The sequence below is a fragment of the Etheostoma spectabile genome, chromosome 4 (assembly GCF_008692095.1).
Source record: "Etheostoma spectabile isolate EspeVRDwgs_2016 chromosome 4, UIUC_Espe_1.0, whole genome shotgun sequence".
NCBI classification, from domain to species: Eukaryota; Metazoa; Chordata; class Actinopteri; order Perciformes; family Percidae; genus Etheostoma; species Etheostoma spectabile.
The window spans coordinates 27,193,914-27,211,756 of record NC_045736.1 but is presented as its reverse complement, the minus strand read 5'-3'; the positions used below and the strand labels follow the sequence as shown (position 1 = coordinate 27,211,756).

Here is a 17,843-nt window from a genome sequence, read left to right as displayed (position 1 = left end):
AAATATTTTTTGGGCATTTTAGGCCTTCATTTATGGGACAGCTGAAGACATGAAGGGGGGGAGGGTAATGACATGCAGCAAAGGGCCGCAGGGTGGAGTCGAACCCGCGGCTGCTGTGTCAAGGAGAAAACCTCTTCACACCAGGTGAGCCACAGGTGCCCCATCTGTAACATTTGATGTAATAATACTGCTATAAAAGACATGCAGTCTTAGGTTGGAATCTGTCGCTCAGTGTAACCATCATGAAGCTTCAACGAAGAGCTGAAACAAGCCAATACAGAGCATGATACTGTCAGAAAAAGGGGAATTAGATGATTTTAACAACATTAATGCTAATTAAGGGGAAATAAAAGGGGACAACTTATGGTAAGAAGGTAGAACTTATGGTAAGAAGGTAGAACTCATGGTAAGAAGGTAGAACTCATGGTAAGAGGGTAGAAGATGCCATGATGTACATTAAGATTACTATTCAGACATGGAAATATCAAAACCACGGACATAAAGAAGCATAACCAAAACTGTAAAGCGTCTTTGAGTGTTTAGAAAAGCGCCACAAAAAATAAATGTATTATTATTATTATTGTACATAACATGCTGTTACATGTACAAATAATGATTTTAGAAGGGTAAAAAGTAAAGAAAATATTAAAAACCAAACACATAAGTTCAGTGAGAAATAAAAAAAAGGAAGTTGCACTTAAGTAAAACTCAAACAAATAATTATGAAAGTGAAAAAGAGAGAAAAGCAATAATAGTTACATACATCGAGGTAATGCTTACACGCATTTGCATACGTGTCCTGTGGAGGCTGTCAGAGGTGCAGCAAAATACTGAGATTACACAAAAATCAGCAAAATAAAATGCTATGATATCTCAGTAAGAGGCACTCTTACTGCCAATCTTTGGCAGCTCCACCACCGAACGGTTTCAGTCATTGCAGGAGACACAAACTCATCATCATCTAAACTCATCATCACACTGCCTGATACAAAAAACATCACATAAAAGAAAACCACATGGATACTACTTATTCTTTGTTGACTAAAAATGAAAGTAACTGAAGGGGGGGTAAAACTAAGCTAAACGATGGAGAGGGCAGATTGAGTTTGTAAGTGTGTGTGTGTGCGTGCGTGCGTGCGTGTGTGTGTGTGTGTGTGTGTGTGTGTGTGTGTGTGTGTGTGTGTGTGTGTGTGAGGGAGAGTTCTCCTGGGTATGTCGCGGCAGCCCTGCACTGCAGAGATAAGACCACCGCCTACACAGAAGCCTGTTTCTTGGGAATTAGAGAGCTGTCCCCAAAGTCCACTGGTGACACACAACACCATCCGTCACCCAGCTACAACAGGCTCACACCACCTCCCAACTGTCCAACAAGACGTCCCAGTGTCAGCTCAAGATGCTTCTGTTGAGATACCGTCAACAGAGCGGCATGATCTGTGTGTGCGTGTGTGTGTGTGTGTGTGTGTATGTGTGTGTCTATCTATGTGTGTGTATGCAAGTTTATGAGTTATATGGCCCAACCACGAACATGCTGCAATGTCCTGTAGGTCTGTGTGTATGTCTGTGTGTCTGTGCTGCTGTATGACAGTGAGCGGAGGGCCTGTAATTCCTGGCCTCCTCCTTTCATCTTGATAACCTCTTATCAGAGCAGAGCAGCCCGCTCACTCAGCGGCAGCAGCCACATCCCTGCCCAGCTGTCCACACTGCCACAGAGACCTCATCTCACTCTTTCTCTCATAATATCACTCTCTCATTCACACAGACTGATGTGCTCCCAGAGCAGTTTAGCCCATTCCCATTTAGCTTTTATATTATTGTCCCTAAAATGAAACTCGTCAAGGATACAAATGCATAAAAGCAAGTGTCAAAAGGGAAAATCTTAAGTAGATAACAGTAAATTAGCATCAACAACCATCTTTCCAGATGTTTGCACTTGTGCTGTTCAGCTGGAGCCTACCCAGCATGCACTGAGCAGGAGGCAGGCTACACACTGCACAATGCGCTTAACCTACATGTTAAGTGAGTTGTATGTTCACTGAGTAATCATGACCTATGAATTGATTTGCATCCAACCTAACAGATGCCCATTATTTTTCCACTAAGAGGATATCATCTCAATGTAATTGCTGCAGGTTTTTAAATGGTAGAAAAAGGCCTAGTGTTGCAAAAAAAAAGGCCTCAATTCTTCTCAACTGTTTTTCTCCCCTGATTTCCCTGAAAACTGTAAATGAACAAAGAGAGAGGAAAGTTGGGAAGCTACTTTGACTATCAAATGACTGGGACAGTGTCTGGCTTGTGCACAGCCGGGCCGTGTCCAGACCATATCTCTCCCCCATGATTGCAGTTCTTCTCCCGATTTGCATTACTGTGTTCCACTCTAAGCTTTGCTGGACCACAAAGAAATTGAGTCTTTGCATTTTATATTTGCTTTGTTCAAATGCCTTTGGACTTTTTTCCATGTGGGCTCGCTCTTATCAGGGGCTATATGCACATTTCATCAACAGACAAAAAGCACCAACCTGCATGGCATACTGCTCTGCCTGGAAAATGTGTATGATGTTCTTTATAGTTAAATGAATGTGTGCCAGCATTCAATTTTTACAAGTAAAGATGTATAGTACATAAAATAAACCCAGTCTGCTATTTTTATCTATCGCCTAATTGGTTAATAGTGGCCATAGTTTGGTGCGGAAATGCTTTTTATATGTGGGGCTTTCTCTCTAGACACCAGAGACACAAAATTGTAATCAGTACTACACTACCAGCACACACAGCCATTAAGGAAGAGCAAAGGAACCACTTGAAGCTGATACAGTCACCATTTGCATTGGCATCAAATGCCAAAAGCCTTTGATAAGACAAATAACATTATTCATGGATAGTTACACAGTTAGACAGACTTTTACAATGAGAAAATACAAGTTTTTTTTTTCCTCTGGACCAAAGAGGTGTGTCTTTCAAAAAGTCGTGCCCAACCCCTCCCACGGACTGTTTCTTAGCCCTAAACTTCGCTGGTGGTTGGAGAAGTTGGTCTTGAAGCCATCAGCTTGAAGTGAACTAGACAGAAGAGCTGTGCCACCTCCCACCTGGCTGCAAACACTCAACCCCTGAGCTCACCCCGCTCATCTGCGACATCCACTCAGGTAGGTGACCCCTCGGCTCTTTGTCTCCTGTTGGTCTTATTCTTCAGTGGATACCAGAACATAATCCAGTGGATTTAGTAAAGAATATCTGTCTCATAAAAAACATGTTTATGCATTTCAAACTTTCACTTATGAGCTTTCACCTCAGGCCGTTTATTGTTTGACGGACTGTGACTTGTGGAGATATGAGAGGTGAGGACTCGGTTGGAGGGTGACAGAGATTACGTTGACCTTTTCAATGAAATAGGCCGGTTTTCTTAAAATTAAGTGTTTTTATATGTATCATTTCTTCAAATCATTTTTATTTGAATTAGATCTCCCCTTCACACCCTCCAATATGTTACCATGAGTGAAACAATTAATTTGGATCAATGATCATGCTCTTAGGTAGCTCTGGGTTAAATTAATTTAAATGAAATTATATTCTGTTTATGTTATATGTATTAATACAGATAATTGTTCTAAATGCTGACCCATTCATTTTTCAATTAAGTTAAATACACTCTAAACCTCAAGTTAATGTACAATGTGAAGCTTATTTCTGAAAAGCTGTTTACTTTAAAATAATAAGATATATTGTGATAATCTTATTGTGATTATAGATGACTATTTTGATTTCTGAATATCTCAGTGCAATCTTATTTGATCGGCTCTCCATAACATGCAACCTCTGTGAATCCTTTGATTCTATATTTGTCACATTTCTAGTCTAACGGATTTCTAATAATCAGATGAGATTATGGTCATGTTGTTTCAGCAGAGCTATATATTTAGCATTATAATAATGCTGTCTATCAGATTTTCTCAGACTTTATCAAACAATATCAGCCTCTTCTCTTTCCTCTCCTCTTTCCTCTAAAGACATGCAGCAAGAGTGGCCTTGTCTGCTTTTGTAATTCTCATTGCTGTGGACATTCTGCACTTTGATTATTTATTTCAGTCTCGTCGGTTTTTTTAAATGAGTCATTTTTTAATATTTTTAAAGGGCAGCAAATGGACTTTCCATCTCAAGGACTAACACACTGCTGGTATGAAAATGTCACATAATCTTCGAAGCAGTGTGTTGGAGGTTGCTGCTAATACTTTCACTTAGAAAACAACTCCTTTTTTTTGTTTGGAGTGTTGTGCTATTTGTCCACCCTGTATGGGGCGTCCCTGAGGGCATATCTTTTGCATTCTTCTAACTGGCACACCTATTGCAGAAAGGCCACTGAGTAACCGTTTGGTCACTAGCTGCATCACTACATTAATAGACTCAGTTATTTTTAGTGTTTACTTTCAGCCACAGTCAAATGAGGATCCTAGAAAAGGAAGTTTGAAGAAGCCTGCTCTCGAGAGATCGTGTCCCTGATAACTTCAAGTTACATTGGTTGTTATGAAGTGACGTGTGGTGATGATAATGTATCTGCTTCAATCAAAGTGACAGTAAATCAGACAGTTAATTGTGGTATACATTTCAATTGACAATACAAAACCTGATTTCAGCTTTTAGTTTTTCAGAATTATGTTGACAGGATGCATTTGGCAGAAATCTCGACAGAAATCTTCTCACACCTCCAGTGCTCTAGGTTGAGGTTTCATCTGTCAGAATGGAGGATTCGTCAGAGCAGTCCCACTGGGTGTCTCCAGCTCTGCTCAGCTCAGATCCTCTGGCTGGTTTCTCCACTGAGCCAGGCCTTCTTCCTCCAGGAGAAGAAGGAGAGGCCTTTTTCTCAAGCCAGGACACAGACTACGCCAGCCTGCCCTCTTTCTTCTCCAACCCGGGCTACAGCCGAGCGCCTCCCACCTACAGACACAGCTCGGGTCAGTGCTGCCATTCACCGAAACCCATCAAATCCATCTTCTTATCCACCTTCCAAATCCTGATCTGACTTAATCTATTTTGTCCCACTTTCCAAAGTTCGACAGGTGTTCACCTCACCGAGCCTCCTCAGCAACCTCCAGCTGCTGGACGGGCCAGGCGGCCACTCCCTGAGCTCACCCTACAACCCCCCAACCTCCACCTGGAGCAGCAGCCCCCTCAACAAGACCCCGCTGCATTCACACACCCCGACCTCCCTCTACACCCCCGGCATCACTTCCTCATTCACCACCTCCAGAGATGGATACTTTTCCCCGAGCAGAGAGGGCAGGGAGAGCCCCCGGCTTCAGGAGGCCCTGAAGGCCGAGCGCCTGAGCCCATTGGGGGGGTCGGGGGCCAGCAGCAGTTTTCTGAATCTGACACCTGCTACTGGGAGTGTGTACACTCCATCGTCCCACTCCCACCCACACATGCTGAGCCCCTACAGCACGTACATGACAGGTCCACAAGAGTACAACTCTGCTGGCCTGTACTCCAGCCCCGGAGCATGGATCAGCCCCTCATACTCCCCTAAACTTCGCAATAAAATGAGAATATCCACTCCAGGTGAGAATACACCAAGATTTGTCATTTTCTCTGATTTCAGATCAGTCAATAATCTAAGAAATTAGAAGTTTAAGTTTGAAAGAGCAGTTTCACAGTCCATTTAGATGAGTCCTCCAGGTCATGTTTAAAGAATGAACTTTCATTGTCAATTATAAAGCCAACATGGACAAATTGTGCATAGATGCTTCAATAATGCCACGACAACTGGGCAAATTCATCTGCTGAGGAAGTTGATTGAAAGTTCCAGAAGAGCAAATAAACCAAATTAATGTGGTGACATGGTTTTGTCAAATAGATGATGAGTTAATTTTGTTCAATAATGAGATATTAACTATTCCCATATCAACTGTATTATGAGTCATTGGAAGACATTTGCACATGACTTTTTGAAGACAGCATCTGTTTCCAAATATTGCCTGATAAATTTCAAGGAGAATTTGTCTCTTAAATGTACAAGTAGCATTTTGTAATAAACCTGTATCCTAGCTTATAGAATGCAGTAATAATTGTGTACTTTTGAACAGAGGCCAGAGAGTGTGTTAACTGTGGAGCCACAGCTACCCCTCTGTGGCGTCGGGATGGTACAGGCCACTACCTGTGCAACGCCTGTGGACTGTACCACAAGATGAATGGTCAAAACAGACCACTAATACGACCCAAGAAGAGACTGGTAAAAACCCACTGAGATAGGCCTACACACTAAAACACCTTTTTGCGTGGCTAACTACACGTACACAATATGCTTTGTAAAATATTCAACAAAATACAAAAAAATTGCCAAAGCAGTTTCAAAATTTTTTATTTTGTGTTTCAGATTGTCAGCAAGCGGGCAGGTACACTGTGTGCCAACTGTCACACAAGCACAACAACACTGTGGAGACGCAACGCCAATGGCGAGCCCGTGTGCAATGCGTGTGGACTCTACTTTAAACTGCACAATGTGAGTCAGAGTAATCTGGAGACAACTCATAGCTGTAGGCCCTATTCTCGTTTTGGATCCCTGAACTACTGTAGACTCCAGCATTTTACCCCAAATCTGCTTGTAAACAAAAACTCAGATTTTGTTCTTTTCCCAGGTCAACCGGCCGCTCGCCATGAAGAAGGAAGGCATTCAAACGCGCAACAGAAAAGTATCCAACAAAAACAAGAAGAGCAAGAAGGCCGCCATGTTTGATTCGTACTCGGATGGGACTCAGCATCCCTCTGGGGACGACAATTGCGGGTCATTTTCCCTCGGCCCGGGGACTCTCCTCACCTACAGCAACACACCGCACCTCATCCCAACACCATCACACCTGCATCCCTCTGCCTCCTTACAATACACGCACCACCTCAACAATGGCATGATATAACAATAAAAGGGTACCTGAAAACTGGGTATATTCAGGAATCAGTAGGCTTACGCTTGCTTGCCAGTTATTTGTGTGAATTTGTACATATATGTTTCTACACTGGATGACTGGAGTTTTGTGTTCAATGTCACTGTATTTTATATGATCTTGATCAAGTATGTTTGCATTCAGACACAATCACTCTACTGAGGTTGCTGCACCTGTAAACACACTGATTAGGGAACTTTTTTCAGCTGTAAAAACGAACACAAATTGGATTTGACTGCCCAAGTCGTAATCCTTCATCTATTATTCATAATGTGAAATCTTACTTTGGTTTTATTGTTACACAAGTCTCTTTTGTATTTGCAAAATGTATATTATATTGAAACTCTACAGAGAAAATAATAAAATGTGTGACTTATTCTGTTGGAGTCATGAAGGCTTTATAGTTTTTGATGTCATTTGAATTCCCAGTTCATCTGTGACCTAACCACAGTAAAGGCTCCTGTGTGGGGTTATTGTACTCCCCTGCTCAGGTATAATAGTCTCTTTGTACAGGCAGTGCTTCACTTTGACAGTGTAATGTAGGGGTTAGCGGGTATGCAAATTCTCCACTCTGCAGAAGTGACAAACATTCAACTAAAGTGCAACAATTAGGCCTGGGTTTTATATTTAGACCAGCCCTGCCAGTAGATGAACACACACACACACACACACACACACACACACACACACACACAAGGTCATGTTTGTATTTGTTATTACTCATCACTGTATGCTCATAAAAGGGGGTGATTTTTGATGTTTAACTCATGTTTGAAAGGAAAGGTCAGAGGCTACAGTTACGATATGTTTCATGACATTACATATTCTTACATGCAGTGTATTTGTTTCTTTCGGAATATAGAGGCCAAAGATAGAAAGCTGAAGACTAAATGCCTTGAATGACCTTAAATATGTATTAAGTATGAAGATCCTGTACTTAAGTAAAAGTAGCAATACCACCACCATGTTTTCACAACCAAGTAAAAATACTTGTAAAATCACGATCTTGTGAAAATAATACAAGTATAACCTTAAAAAATATAATGTACAAAATATGAAGTATCAAATGTAAAGGTATTTATTATAAAGCAGAACAGCCCCTGTCAGAGTTATATTGTATATCACATTAAAGTTTACTCATACAATAAACATTTTTATACTGGAGCTGTAACTTGATATAGTGTTTAATCTGCAACAACAATGTATCAAATTCTATACAATATAATATCTATATTGTAAAAATGTAGCGGAGTAGAGGTTATCAGTAGCAGAAAAAGAAAGAAAACTGAAGTACAGTAAATTGAATTTGTTACATTCCACCACTGTTAATGAGTACAATACTCCAAATGACTTTTTTAGAGTATGTCGTACGTTTTATCACATAAACTCTATGCCAGAAATACTTAAGCTGTATGGAGCAGACATGTAGTGCAATGGTATGTAGAGTATGGGCAGTGTGTTTTGTTGAGCAGCAGGGCTGGGGTTGCCCGCGGACTGGGAGATGACTGATAGGTTATCACTGAGGCCACAGACCTCAAAACCATCCACCTGCTGCTGACACCGCCACTCTCACACTCCCTGTCAGTTAGTCATTAAGGGGCACCATGTATACTTTAGGTAGGCCTATAAGGACATGACACCAACAAGAGTTCAAATAATTGGTATCTGAAGGCAAAAAAGGACTGCTGTAAAAATATATCTTTATTGGTTTCAGTTTTAAGCAAGACAGACATGTTTTAAAAGAAAACATTCCCTCATTGTGTTAAAATTCAATGGGTCATTTTTAGGTCAAATTAAATCCAGTCAGGTTCCATAATCTGTGGGTACACACAGAACGCTTCACTTGAGACAAATGTATAAATGATCCTACACTTCGATGATTTTGTTTTCATAGCCGATTTGTGCACGCTTCATTGCAGACATCAAGGAGAAATAAGACTTTCATTTATGCACGGCCCTGTAAACATCTGGCTCTTCACCCACTCATGACACATAACACAAACACACAGTCCCACCAATGGGTGTTGTGGTAAACCCACTCTGAGGCAGAAATATTGATCATAAGCATTTTGAACACCTGAGTAGAACAAAAACATTAAATAGGGGGTGTTTTCTTCTTAGTGCTGCTTAATTTCATTAGCAGTCAACCATAGTTATTAACTCCCTTAATTCCCCCAGGACCTTGATGATGGGAATTGAATGTATTGATGCCCTGAAGTAACAAAGGGGTTTTCTATTTGAATCCATTTACTGGATTTGCCCAAATTTACCCTAAATCACACTAAAGCAGAGAAACCTTCAAAATCAACAATAGTTTCCTTCCTTTAGAATGATCAGAACTTGTAAAACAATCAAGAGCCAAATGATTAAATTTGAAGAAAAAAAATCAAAAGTAGAACTTAAATGTGAAAAACATTAACTGTCTCTATTCCCTGTTTATCTGCTGCAGCCGCCAGCTCTGCTCTGGGGAAATGGCAACAAATGACAGGGATAGATTAGCAACCACAGGCCTGCTCATGTTCGCTCACAAGGCCATCGGCAGTCTCTCTCTTTGGCGCCTTCGGTGTTTGTCTCTTTTCTCATTCAGCCTGTTTTATCCTGCAGAGCTGTACAATGCTTTTAGATTTAGTAGAAACTCTTGTAACTGGGAATCAAGTGATTTGATAATGAGTTATCTTTGACACTAGATTCTAATCGTCCTTGGCCAATTCATGTTTTGATTGTGTGTAATTTCAAACAACAGCATTCCTGAAGAAGGAAACAGATGCATCTCTAAATGAACACCAATCAACACTGCGCTGTTATGTTTGCAACGAGAAATAGACTAAACTAGACCTAAATGCAACTACCTCAGCTTGATGTACAGTGTACTTCTTTTAAAACATGTGGTACAGGTGCACCCCCTGAAGGTAAGTACACAACACTGCAGCTCCAGTCTTAGAGGATGTCAAACTACACACTGCAGTTTAGAGATAATGCGCATTTATATGTGTGTGTGTGTGTGTGTGACGTATATTGCTAATGCATATTACAATAGAACTGAGCTGAATATGAATTTAGGAAGGCTTTACACTTTTTTAGACTACGACACAAGGCTAATTAGGTCAAGAATAAGGCTGAATGATTTGGAAAAATATCTAATTGTGATTATTTTGACATTTTTGCATTACTATTTCCACATTCATTGGAAAATATATTTAAATGATCACAGTGTGATTTTTCCAAGGATCTGTACCAATCAAAAACAAACAAAAACTCAAGTCTGTACAATCCTGCACTGCCACAATATTTAATAATGAATTATGATTTTGGTAAAATCCCAATTAATTCTTCAGCCCCAATCCAAAATACGAAATAAAACCCTTCTTGTTAAGATTCTGTAAATTTGGACCTATTTTAGGTATAGCTTCTTGTTGCTACTCGACAAGAACATAAATGTATGTCAATAGAAAGAATATGAGTGTAGTTTATCTGGTTAAAGACATTTTTAATCCATTCCATCATGCAAAATAGTTGAATGTGTCCTTTCACAAAACTTACACCTATTCGGATATTTTTAGCTTTAGATGTTTGATGTATTCATTGATGTATCAGCATATTAGTATATATTGTATACGGGCTTTGCACATTTTAACACTTTGACATGACTGGGAAGAGAACTGTATGTTGGAATTACTCTTTTCAAGCATGCAAGCTACTTATGAATTGGTCCATGAGATAAAGAATCAGTTATTTTAGACAATCTTAACAATGCATCACATCTCCCAAAGGATTCACAACCCTATCTATCAAATGCTGAATTTGTTACTTGTAAATCAGTTCCCTCTGTACCTGAAAAAGAGACAATTTGGGCTCACAATGTTGTACTTTCCCCACCTGATAATCTAAATGAATTACCATTTTGTGACACTTCATTTTGTTAATTTGAATCACTGAATAAATATGTGATGTGAACAGTGATTCAGATAGTACTTTTCTTTGTGTAATAAGACAGGAAATGACTGTGCCATGGGTGTCCTATGGGAGATTTTTTGCACAATTACAGTCAATGGACTGAGATCTCAGTTTGGTAAGATGTGTGTGAATTTTGATACAACAAATAAAATAAAGAGACAAAACATAAATATATTTACTTCTTGAAGCATGCCTAAAACTCCAGTACATCCAACAAAAGGAGCAGAGCATTACACAGTGAAAAGGAAGTATAACTTATATGCTGCCCGTCTGTTTGTGAGTAATCAAAATTGGTCCTTGGATAACGCACAAAGGAAAAAATTAAATATTAGCAGTCTCATCAAACCAGCTGAATTGGTTTGTTAGCTTATCAGGTTCATTAAAGCACTTCCATTCTGGAGATCAACACCCTTATAACAATTGCAAAATCTGCTGTGTTTAAAAAAAAAAAAAAAGACAGGACAAAGCGGGGCGAGAAGTGTACTATCTCACCAAGCTACATATTATGGATACTTCCACAAACTGCTTTAGCCAATCCACATTCTGTCAGTGCACAAGCAGACTGGGCTTTTTGTAAACATTAACTATTTAGTTTTATTTTTGTTGGCGTAGCATTATACAGGGTGTGCCGTGGTGAAAGAGATGCACCACCTTCACTGTTTCTTAGCGATGACCACACCAACCAGCATTCCCATTAGCAGCGCCACTCCAACTAGCAGCCATCTTCTCATGGTCTCCTGAGATCGCCTCGCTTCTGCTGCGCCGTCTCGCCCAAAAACCTCAGCAAAGCAGTCCTGGAATCAGATCAAATTGATTCAGACAGAAAAAAGTGAATTGATGTTATTGGACAATGTCTAATTTTCTTTCTATCCACATTAAAGGAATACTACACAAAAAAACTACAACTGTGCCCTATAATATTGGCAATGTTGCAGCTCTGTATAAATATGTGTTTGTGCATTCTTTAAAAATATGTTGTTTTTTCAAATATGAAAGTGGTTAGATAATCACGTTGCATGTGTGCATGTTTGTCGTCAGAGCATCTAGTACATAAGGCAATTGTACCAACCTTTAAATATATCTGCAATACTTTAAATATGAAACAATGTATATAAAAATCAAGCTACAGGCAGTGAGTATCTGATACTTAGAAAGGAAGATTTTCACTGTGTTCAGTGTTTAAATTGTGTGACATAGTTGATACAACTTCTTGTTGATACAACTCCAGATAATTCAAATAGCTCAACTTGGGATATCTGCCCATACCAAGTACTGATGCAACTTTACTTATCGGTTTACCTCACTGTGTAGAACTCATGGGGATACCGATCTGTATAGAATCAAAACATCCCATGACACAGTCACAGTGGAACAAAGCTGCATGTTGAGCTCTTCCCATGCTGACTCACCCATCCTCCTTGGCTCTGGATCCATGGACTGATGTGCTCATCCAGGTACATGGTCATCCAGTCTGCAATTCGGGAAACCAGTTCGGTCATATCCTTCTCTACACATTCCACACACAGAACGCCACCAAATGCAAACAGGCCCACTACACGACCCCAGTTGATTCCATCCTTGAACACCTCGTCCATCACGCTCTTAAAGCTGTGGTAGGCTGTGTCTGGAGTGATGTCTAGCTGCGAGGAAAGGTCACTGAACGCTTGTGTGAAGAGCAGTTCAAACTCATTTGCTGAGTCCCGAAGAGCTGCTTTTACAGCCTCTATGTCACCACGTTGGGGCAACGACATCCCTGGCTGGCCACCCCCATTTCTGCTGTTGACCAGCAGGCCTTTACTGGCAGGTGAGTTTGCCTTGTCTCCTTCAGTCCTTCCGCCAGCCTCCTCTGGCCTCAGCAGAGAGGTTGAATAGTTTCTCTGAGACAGCTTGTAGCTTATAAAGAACTCCACCAGCTCTCTGTTACTGTACGACATTATTTCCACACTGTGAAGCCCCAACACACAGCCAGTCTACTCAGAGCCCATGCTTTCTCCTGCCATTCCCTTTCAGTCTGTCAGCTGTCACATTAGATATCCTTCTCCTTATGTTGCAGCAAGCAATAGCAGCCTGAAAGCATACAAGGATGAAAAAAAGTTACATTTTTCCTCCAAGCAAACATTTTCCTGTGTTTTAGCATCAATTGGTTTTCTTTCATTTCTGTGCAAGACAAAAATCTATCAGGAGACTCATGAAAATTGCTTATGTTGTGTACTCCATCACAGAGAACTTCAAGTCTGTCAGTCACATTGACATTGCTAGTTAATACAGTTACGTTTCAGCTTGATTTGAAATTGCTGCACTCCATTAGCACACTAAATATTTGTAAGTGTTCACTGCACGTTTCAGCAATCTGCTGGTAGATTTGACTATTGTACAGAAATTAATGCAAACTAATGAATAAGCGGAATGTTAGGAAAAATTCATCCAAAAATGTAATACTATAGCAACCATTTGAAAATAAGCGCGAGCTAACAACAAATATTAGCTAAATAACAGGTTTACAAGCTCAGCATGATAAAAATCCAGTGACATTAAATCATTACGATGTATATGAAGCCAGATACGTGCGTCTAGACGGCAACCTGCCACCTTTGACAGCTCTGGCTACATTTCACGTAAACTACCAGTTTTAGCTTCATGTGCTAACTAGCTTTTATAAATAGTCCATAGGAAACGCATCAAAACAGACTTACGTTACAAACTACATCCATAGGACGGATATGAGGTAATTGTCATTGACAGTTATACTTACTTAACTGCTAAAAGGTTGTTTTCCCTTAAAGAGTGCAGCTAAAGAGTTACTCAAAGCTGTAGTTGTGAATGCAGACACAATATGGACATTTTTGCAGCTGCAGACTCTGTGGCCTGGACTGTGATGCACGCTGGCGGTTGGCCAATTCTGCTACTGTACCAGCCAGAAGTCCCGCCTCCTCCTCCAGCTGTACCAATCAGCGTGTTAGACCAACCGGATATTAAGGGGCCCGTGAAATTAGAGCAAAATCATTGGAAGGGAATGTACGTTTGTTCTTGGTAAATTTCACATCCACAAATCGACCTGAACGGGCTTCAAACAGGCTTGCATTGTTTCCTTTTTATACTAAAAAGTATGGCATCTTAATGAATGATGTGACGTAAAAAAAAGCTAATGAGATATTTTAATCAAGTTAGCAAGTCATAACTTTGCAGTGTTTGTACTTTTGTAAAGAAAGCTTTTAAGCACTTTTACAAAAGCAAGATTTTTTTTTAACCGTTCGGCATAATTTCCCCAACACTGCACCCTATAAAGTTCTCCAGCTAAAAGTGAAATTTATGCTTATCTTCCTTTACTTTCTTTCAGAGATTATTCATTGTTAGATAAAAAAAAAAAATCTTCAGAAAAAACATTTAACGTTTAAACGTTTATTATGTTCTGTATATTTTAAAATTGGCTGTTTCCATAAGACCTGGCACAAAGGATCATTGTCAGACTGAGTGGTTGGTGTAGGAAAAAAATTAAATGTTTTTATTAAACATATTTAATAAAACATGAACATATGTGATTAGCATATCCTATACGTTCTAAAGGTCAAATGACAATATAATACAGTTCCTTGTCATAGTTGAGAAAAAAAAAAAAAACTATTGAAGTGAGGAAGTTGGGATAATTATTTCATAAATCTTGTGACAGTTAAAAAGGTGAATAACATAGATTGTATGAAGAAACTAACAAAAGAACAATGGCTAAAATATATACAATGTCACTTACATATGCCATATATATGCACTATAATGTAACATTTGTCCTGTCCAACACTGGTAAAAAGGTCAACATCTAGAACTGAACAGTTTAGTCACCTGTGCCATTTGACCAAATATTTGTGAATTTTAACTGACGGTGGACGTGTTTTTTTCATAATTCATACACTGTTTGTCAGCCATGCCACACTGCTAAGGAGTGTCACTAACAGAGAGTCATGCAAGCATTTGTTTTCCCATCTTGCAAAGAGCTCTCCTCTCTAGAGGGATCGTCCATGTTTAAGGGTTCAGTCTCTTCTGTCAGGTTTGCCGGCTCCTCAGATTTTACAATTTCATCTTGGTTTGTGTCAGCATTTCCATTCTCAGTTGGTCTATCCTCCGGTTCTGGCTCACTGTCTGAGTCAATGGAAATAGTCTCTGTGCATGTTCTGAGTTTTAACGTACAGTTTAGTGTCTCACACTGCTTGTTTTGGTCTGTGCTTGGAGTACCAGACTTGAGGCCTCCAGATCTCCCCTCTAAGGTGCTGCTCTCCACAAATATCAAGTCATGTTTAACTTTCTTTACAGCATGCATGTCAAAGCCGAGCAGCACAGACAGCTTCATGGTCTGGCAGTGTCTCTCGCACATCCTTCGCTTGGTTGCAAAGTGACTGGAAATGTCAGATTTCCAGAGCCACAGACTTGCAGACAGCTTCTCCTCTTCCTGAGGAGAAAGATATGGGCGCCGGTTGAAATAAGACGTCAGGAAATTTTTCCTGGCCTCATACGTCTTGTGCTCATAGCTTCTAGGATCCAGAGCAAGGCCGTCAGATTCAGACTGATTTCCAACAGTTGTGGAGGAAATCTTTGACTCCTTGTTTAGTTTCATCCTCTTGGGGTTGGACATGGCCAGCGTTGGTGGCTGCCTCTTGAGGAAGCCAGCCCCAGATGAGTTGAGAGTCAAGGCAGACTTGAAGCCTTGGCTTGCCTGGTTCCTACCAACAGCCCTGCACTGCACAAGATGCAGCGTGATTGTGGAGGCCACCATGTTACTGGTGTACACTCCCAGGCAATGAATGCACTTGTACGTCATCTTTTTTTCAACAGGATGCATTGTTTGGAGCACTTGATGTCGCTCCCTCAGATGCATAGCCAAAGCGTCAGAAATGGGACCTTTGAGTATGGTAAAACACAGCGGACACAAAGTCTTCCCAACCTCACTCTTGTGAGCCAGTGAGGGGAAACTTCTAAGTGGTTCACTTTTTTTCTCAATCATTCTGGGAGCAGTTAGCTTGACCAGAGGTGGAACGCTATTTTGAGCAGCTGCAGACTGATCTTGACCATTGATAGTTTCCTTCATGTTAAATGTGAGCACAACAAGCTGTACATTACTGGACTTATCTTGTTTAATGGTGAGATCAAATGTTAGAGGTGATGCACCAGGGGGTCCAACAAAGTCATCAGGATGAGCCTGAGCCACATGCTCAATGATTTTCTCAACATTGTGAAAAGCAGAGTGGCACTGTGGACAGGTGAGCCCGTGGATTAGCATGTGGTTAAGCAGTGTATCACTTGGAAGATAGCGGTTGCAAAGCAAACACTTGCTGGTAAAGTTGTGTATTTTCATGATGTACTTGGCCAGTGCCCACACTTTCTTTGCCTTGTGTGCATTCTCAAAATGAGCATTATAGAGGTTTTCAGGAAAAAGCTCATTGCAAACTGTGCATATCTTCCACTTCTGTGTCTGTGCTGTGTTTACACCAGCAACATTATTCTCAGCCACAGTGCTTTTGCCAGGAACTGTGACACGCACCTGACTGGCTGCGATAAAAGACTGTTTTTTAACAGAAGGGGCCACTGGCTTTAAATAGCCAATTACTGGTTGTGCTAATGGGTCAGTCCTAGTTGTGTGGCCCCTGCCAACAATCAGAGGGGCCTTCTGAGAAGCAACTGGTGAGGATTGAGACCTGGCAACAACAATTTTGGCATGTCCAATCATGGTGGTCACTTGAGCACCAATGCGCTCGTGGTACTCTACAACATGCTGCACTAGAGCCTCATAGCTACGAGTGGAAAACTGACAGCGTTTACAGAGGATGTTGTTGCCATTGACAGAATTAGCACCATTTTTTAAAGATGATTCAGAAACCATACCAAGATATGGTGACACAATATGCTGAAAATGTTCCCTGTAGATGTGCCTTCTCACAACATTGTAGAGTGTGTCCCGGAACGTGCATTTTTTGCAAAAGTACATTGCTTTCTCCACACCATCTCCCTGTCTGACCCTATCAAGAAACGTTTTATCGTTCCTTCCCAGTGCAGTTCCCTGTGAGTTCCCATAATTCTGCCTTGCTGAACTGGGTATGTGGAATATTTTAACATGCGTCTCCAAAGTTCTCTTGCTTGCAGTGAATGTGCAGTATGGACAGTTAAGCAGAATTTTACTATCAAAGATTTTCCTGTGTACATTGCGGAAGTGATTCTTGTAGCCCGAGTAGTATTTGGAAGAAAATGGGCACTCTGTGCAGCAAAATGGCTTCGATCTGTATTCCTAAAAGACATCATGAAAAACAATGCATTAGGTCAAATATAGTGATGTACATCAGCATTTGAAAAGGCTTTGGGCACAGAAGTAAGATTACCTGTGTTTTAGAGTATGATGGATCCCAGGCACAGATATCAAGGCAAAGACTGCCCTTTACAAATTGCTCATCAGGACAAAACTCTTTGAACTCCTGTGGAAATATTTGAAAAGATTGGCTTCGGAGAAATACTGCTTGGTTGGCATAAATTTAAATTGCCTTTAATTGGTCTCACATTTGAGATTACAAATTTTCTAAATATACATTCTGACTGTTACAAAGATTAGAGAAAATGATAACTGTTGAAATAATAATATATATAGGAACCATAATGAGCAAATTTTAGAGTTTCTACTCACATGCAACTAAAAAACACTCACCTCTGCTGCCTCCTTGCAGTACTCCAGTCCAATGTCTCCAAGTGCTTTTTTCACTTGTTTCCTTGCCTTCCTGATTCGTGTGAGGTTGTTCACTGGGAGCTGATACATCTTTCATGACAAGCAGAAAAACTTATTTTTAGTTGAGGTAACGTTTGGCTTCATGTTAAGCCAAATCACAGCAAGCAAACTACTCTATGTGTTTTCAAATTTAACACTGTTGTTCAATCGATAATTATCAACATCATAAGAGACTGACTTTAAAAAAAAAAAAATTGACACGCCTT

At 40.3% G+C, this 17,843-nt stretch overlaps 3 protein-coding genes across 5 annotated transcripts in view; 1 reads left to right on the top strand and 2 right to left on the bottom strand.

The window, feature by feature from the left end:
* The first annotated feature begins 2,994 nt into the window (after window positions 1-2,994).
* Window positions 2,995-7,314, top strand: gata1a (GATA binding protein 1a). Of its 2 annotated transcripts, XM_032514674.1 has the most exons (6): window positions 2,995-3,140; window positions 4,701-4,943; window positions 5,041-5,547; window positions 6,072-6,217; window positions 6,362-6,487; window positions 6,624-7,314. In XM_032514674.1, the coding sequence occupies exons 2-6, from the start codon at window positions 4,730-4,732 to the stop codon at window positions 6,897-6,899; spliced, it is 1,269 nt and encodes a 422-aa protein (XP_032370565.1). In that variant the 5' UTR covers window positions 2,995-3,140; window positions 4,701-4,729; the 3' UTR covers window positions 6,900-7,314. The 2 variants fall into 2 exon arrangements, with proteins under 2 accessions (XP_032370565.1, XP_032370564.1); XM_032514673.1 differs by lacking the exon at window positions 2,995-3,140 and having other exon boundaries at window positions 4,144-4,943.
* A 3,726-nt stretch (window positions 7,315-11,040) lies between these two features.
* LOC116688562 (bcl-2-like protein 1) lies at window positions 11,041-13,829 on the bottom strand. Of its 2 annotated transcripts, none has more exons than XM_032514677.1 (3): window positions 13,633-13,829; window positions 12,290-12,947; window positions 11,041-11,674 (listed from the first exon to the last, which is right to left on the bottom strand). In XM_032514677.1, exons 2-3 carry the CDS (start codon window positions 12,812-12,814, stop codon window positions 11,534-11,536), a joined length of 666 nt encoding a protein of 221 aa, XP_032370568.1. In that variant the 5' UTR covers window positions 12,815-12,947; window positions 13,633-13,829; the 3' UTR covers window positions 11,041-11,533. The 2 variants fall into 2 exon arrangements, with proteins under 2 accessions (XP_032370568.1, XP_032370569.1); XM_032514678.1 differs by having other exon boundaries at window positions 13,574-13,792.
* Window positions 13,830-14,352: 523 nt separating this feature from the next.
* Window positions 14,353-17,843, bottom strand: part of adnpa (activity-dependent neuroprotector homeobox a) — a 4,264-nt gene continuing 773 nt past the window's right edge. The window contains exons 2-4 of the mRNA XM_032514672.1: window positions 17,560-17,667; window positions 17,240-17,332; window positions 14,353-17,148 (exon numbers count right to left, since the gene is read on the bottom strand). Of these exons, the coding sequence (XP_032370563.1) occupies window positions 14,821-17,148; window positions 17,240-17,332; window positions 17,560-17,667 (2,529 nt within the window). The 3' untranslated portion in view covers window positions 14,353-14,820. The remainder of the gene's footprint in view (window positions 17,149-17,239; window positions 17,333-17,559; window positions 17,668-17,843) is intronic.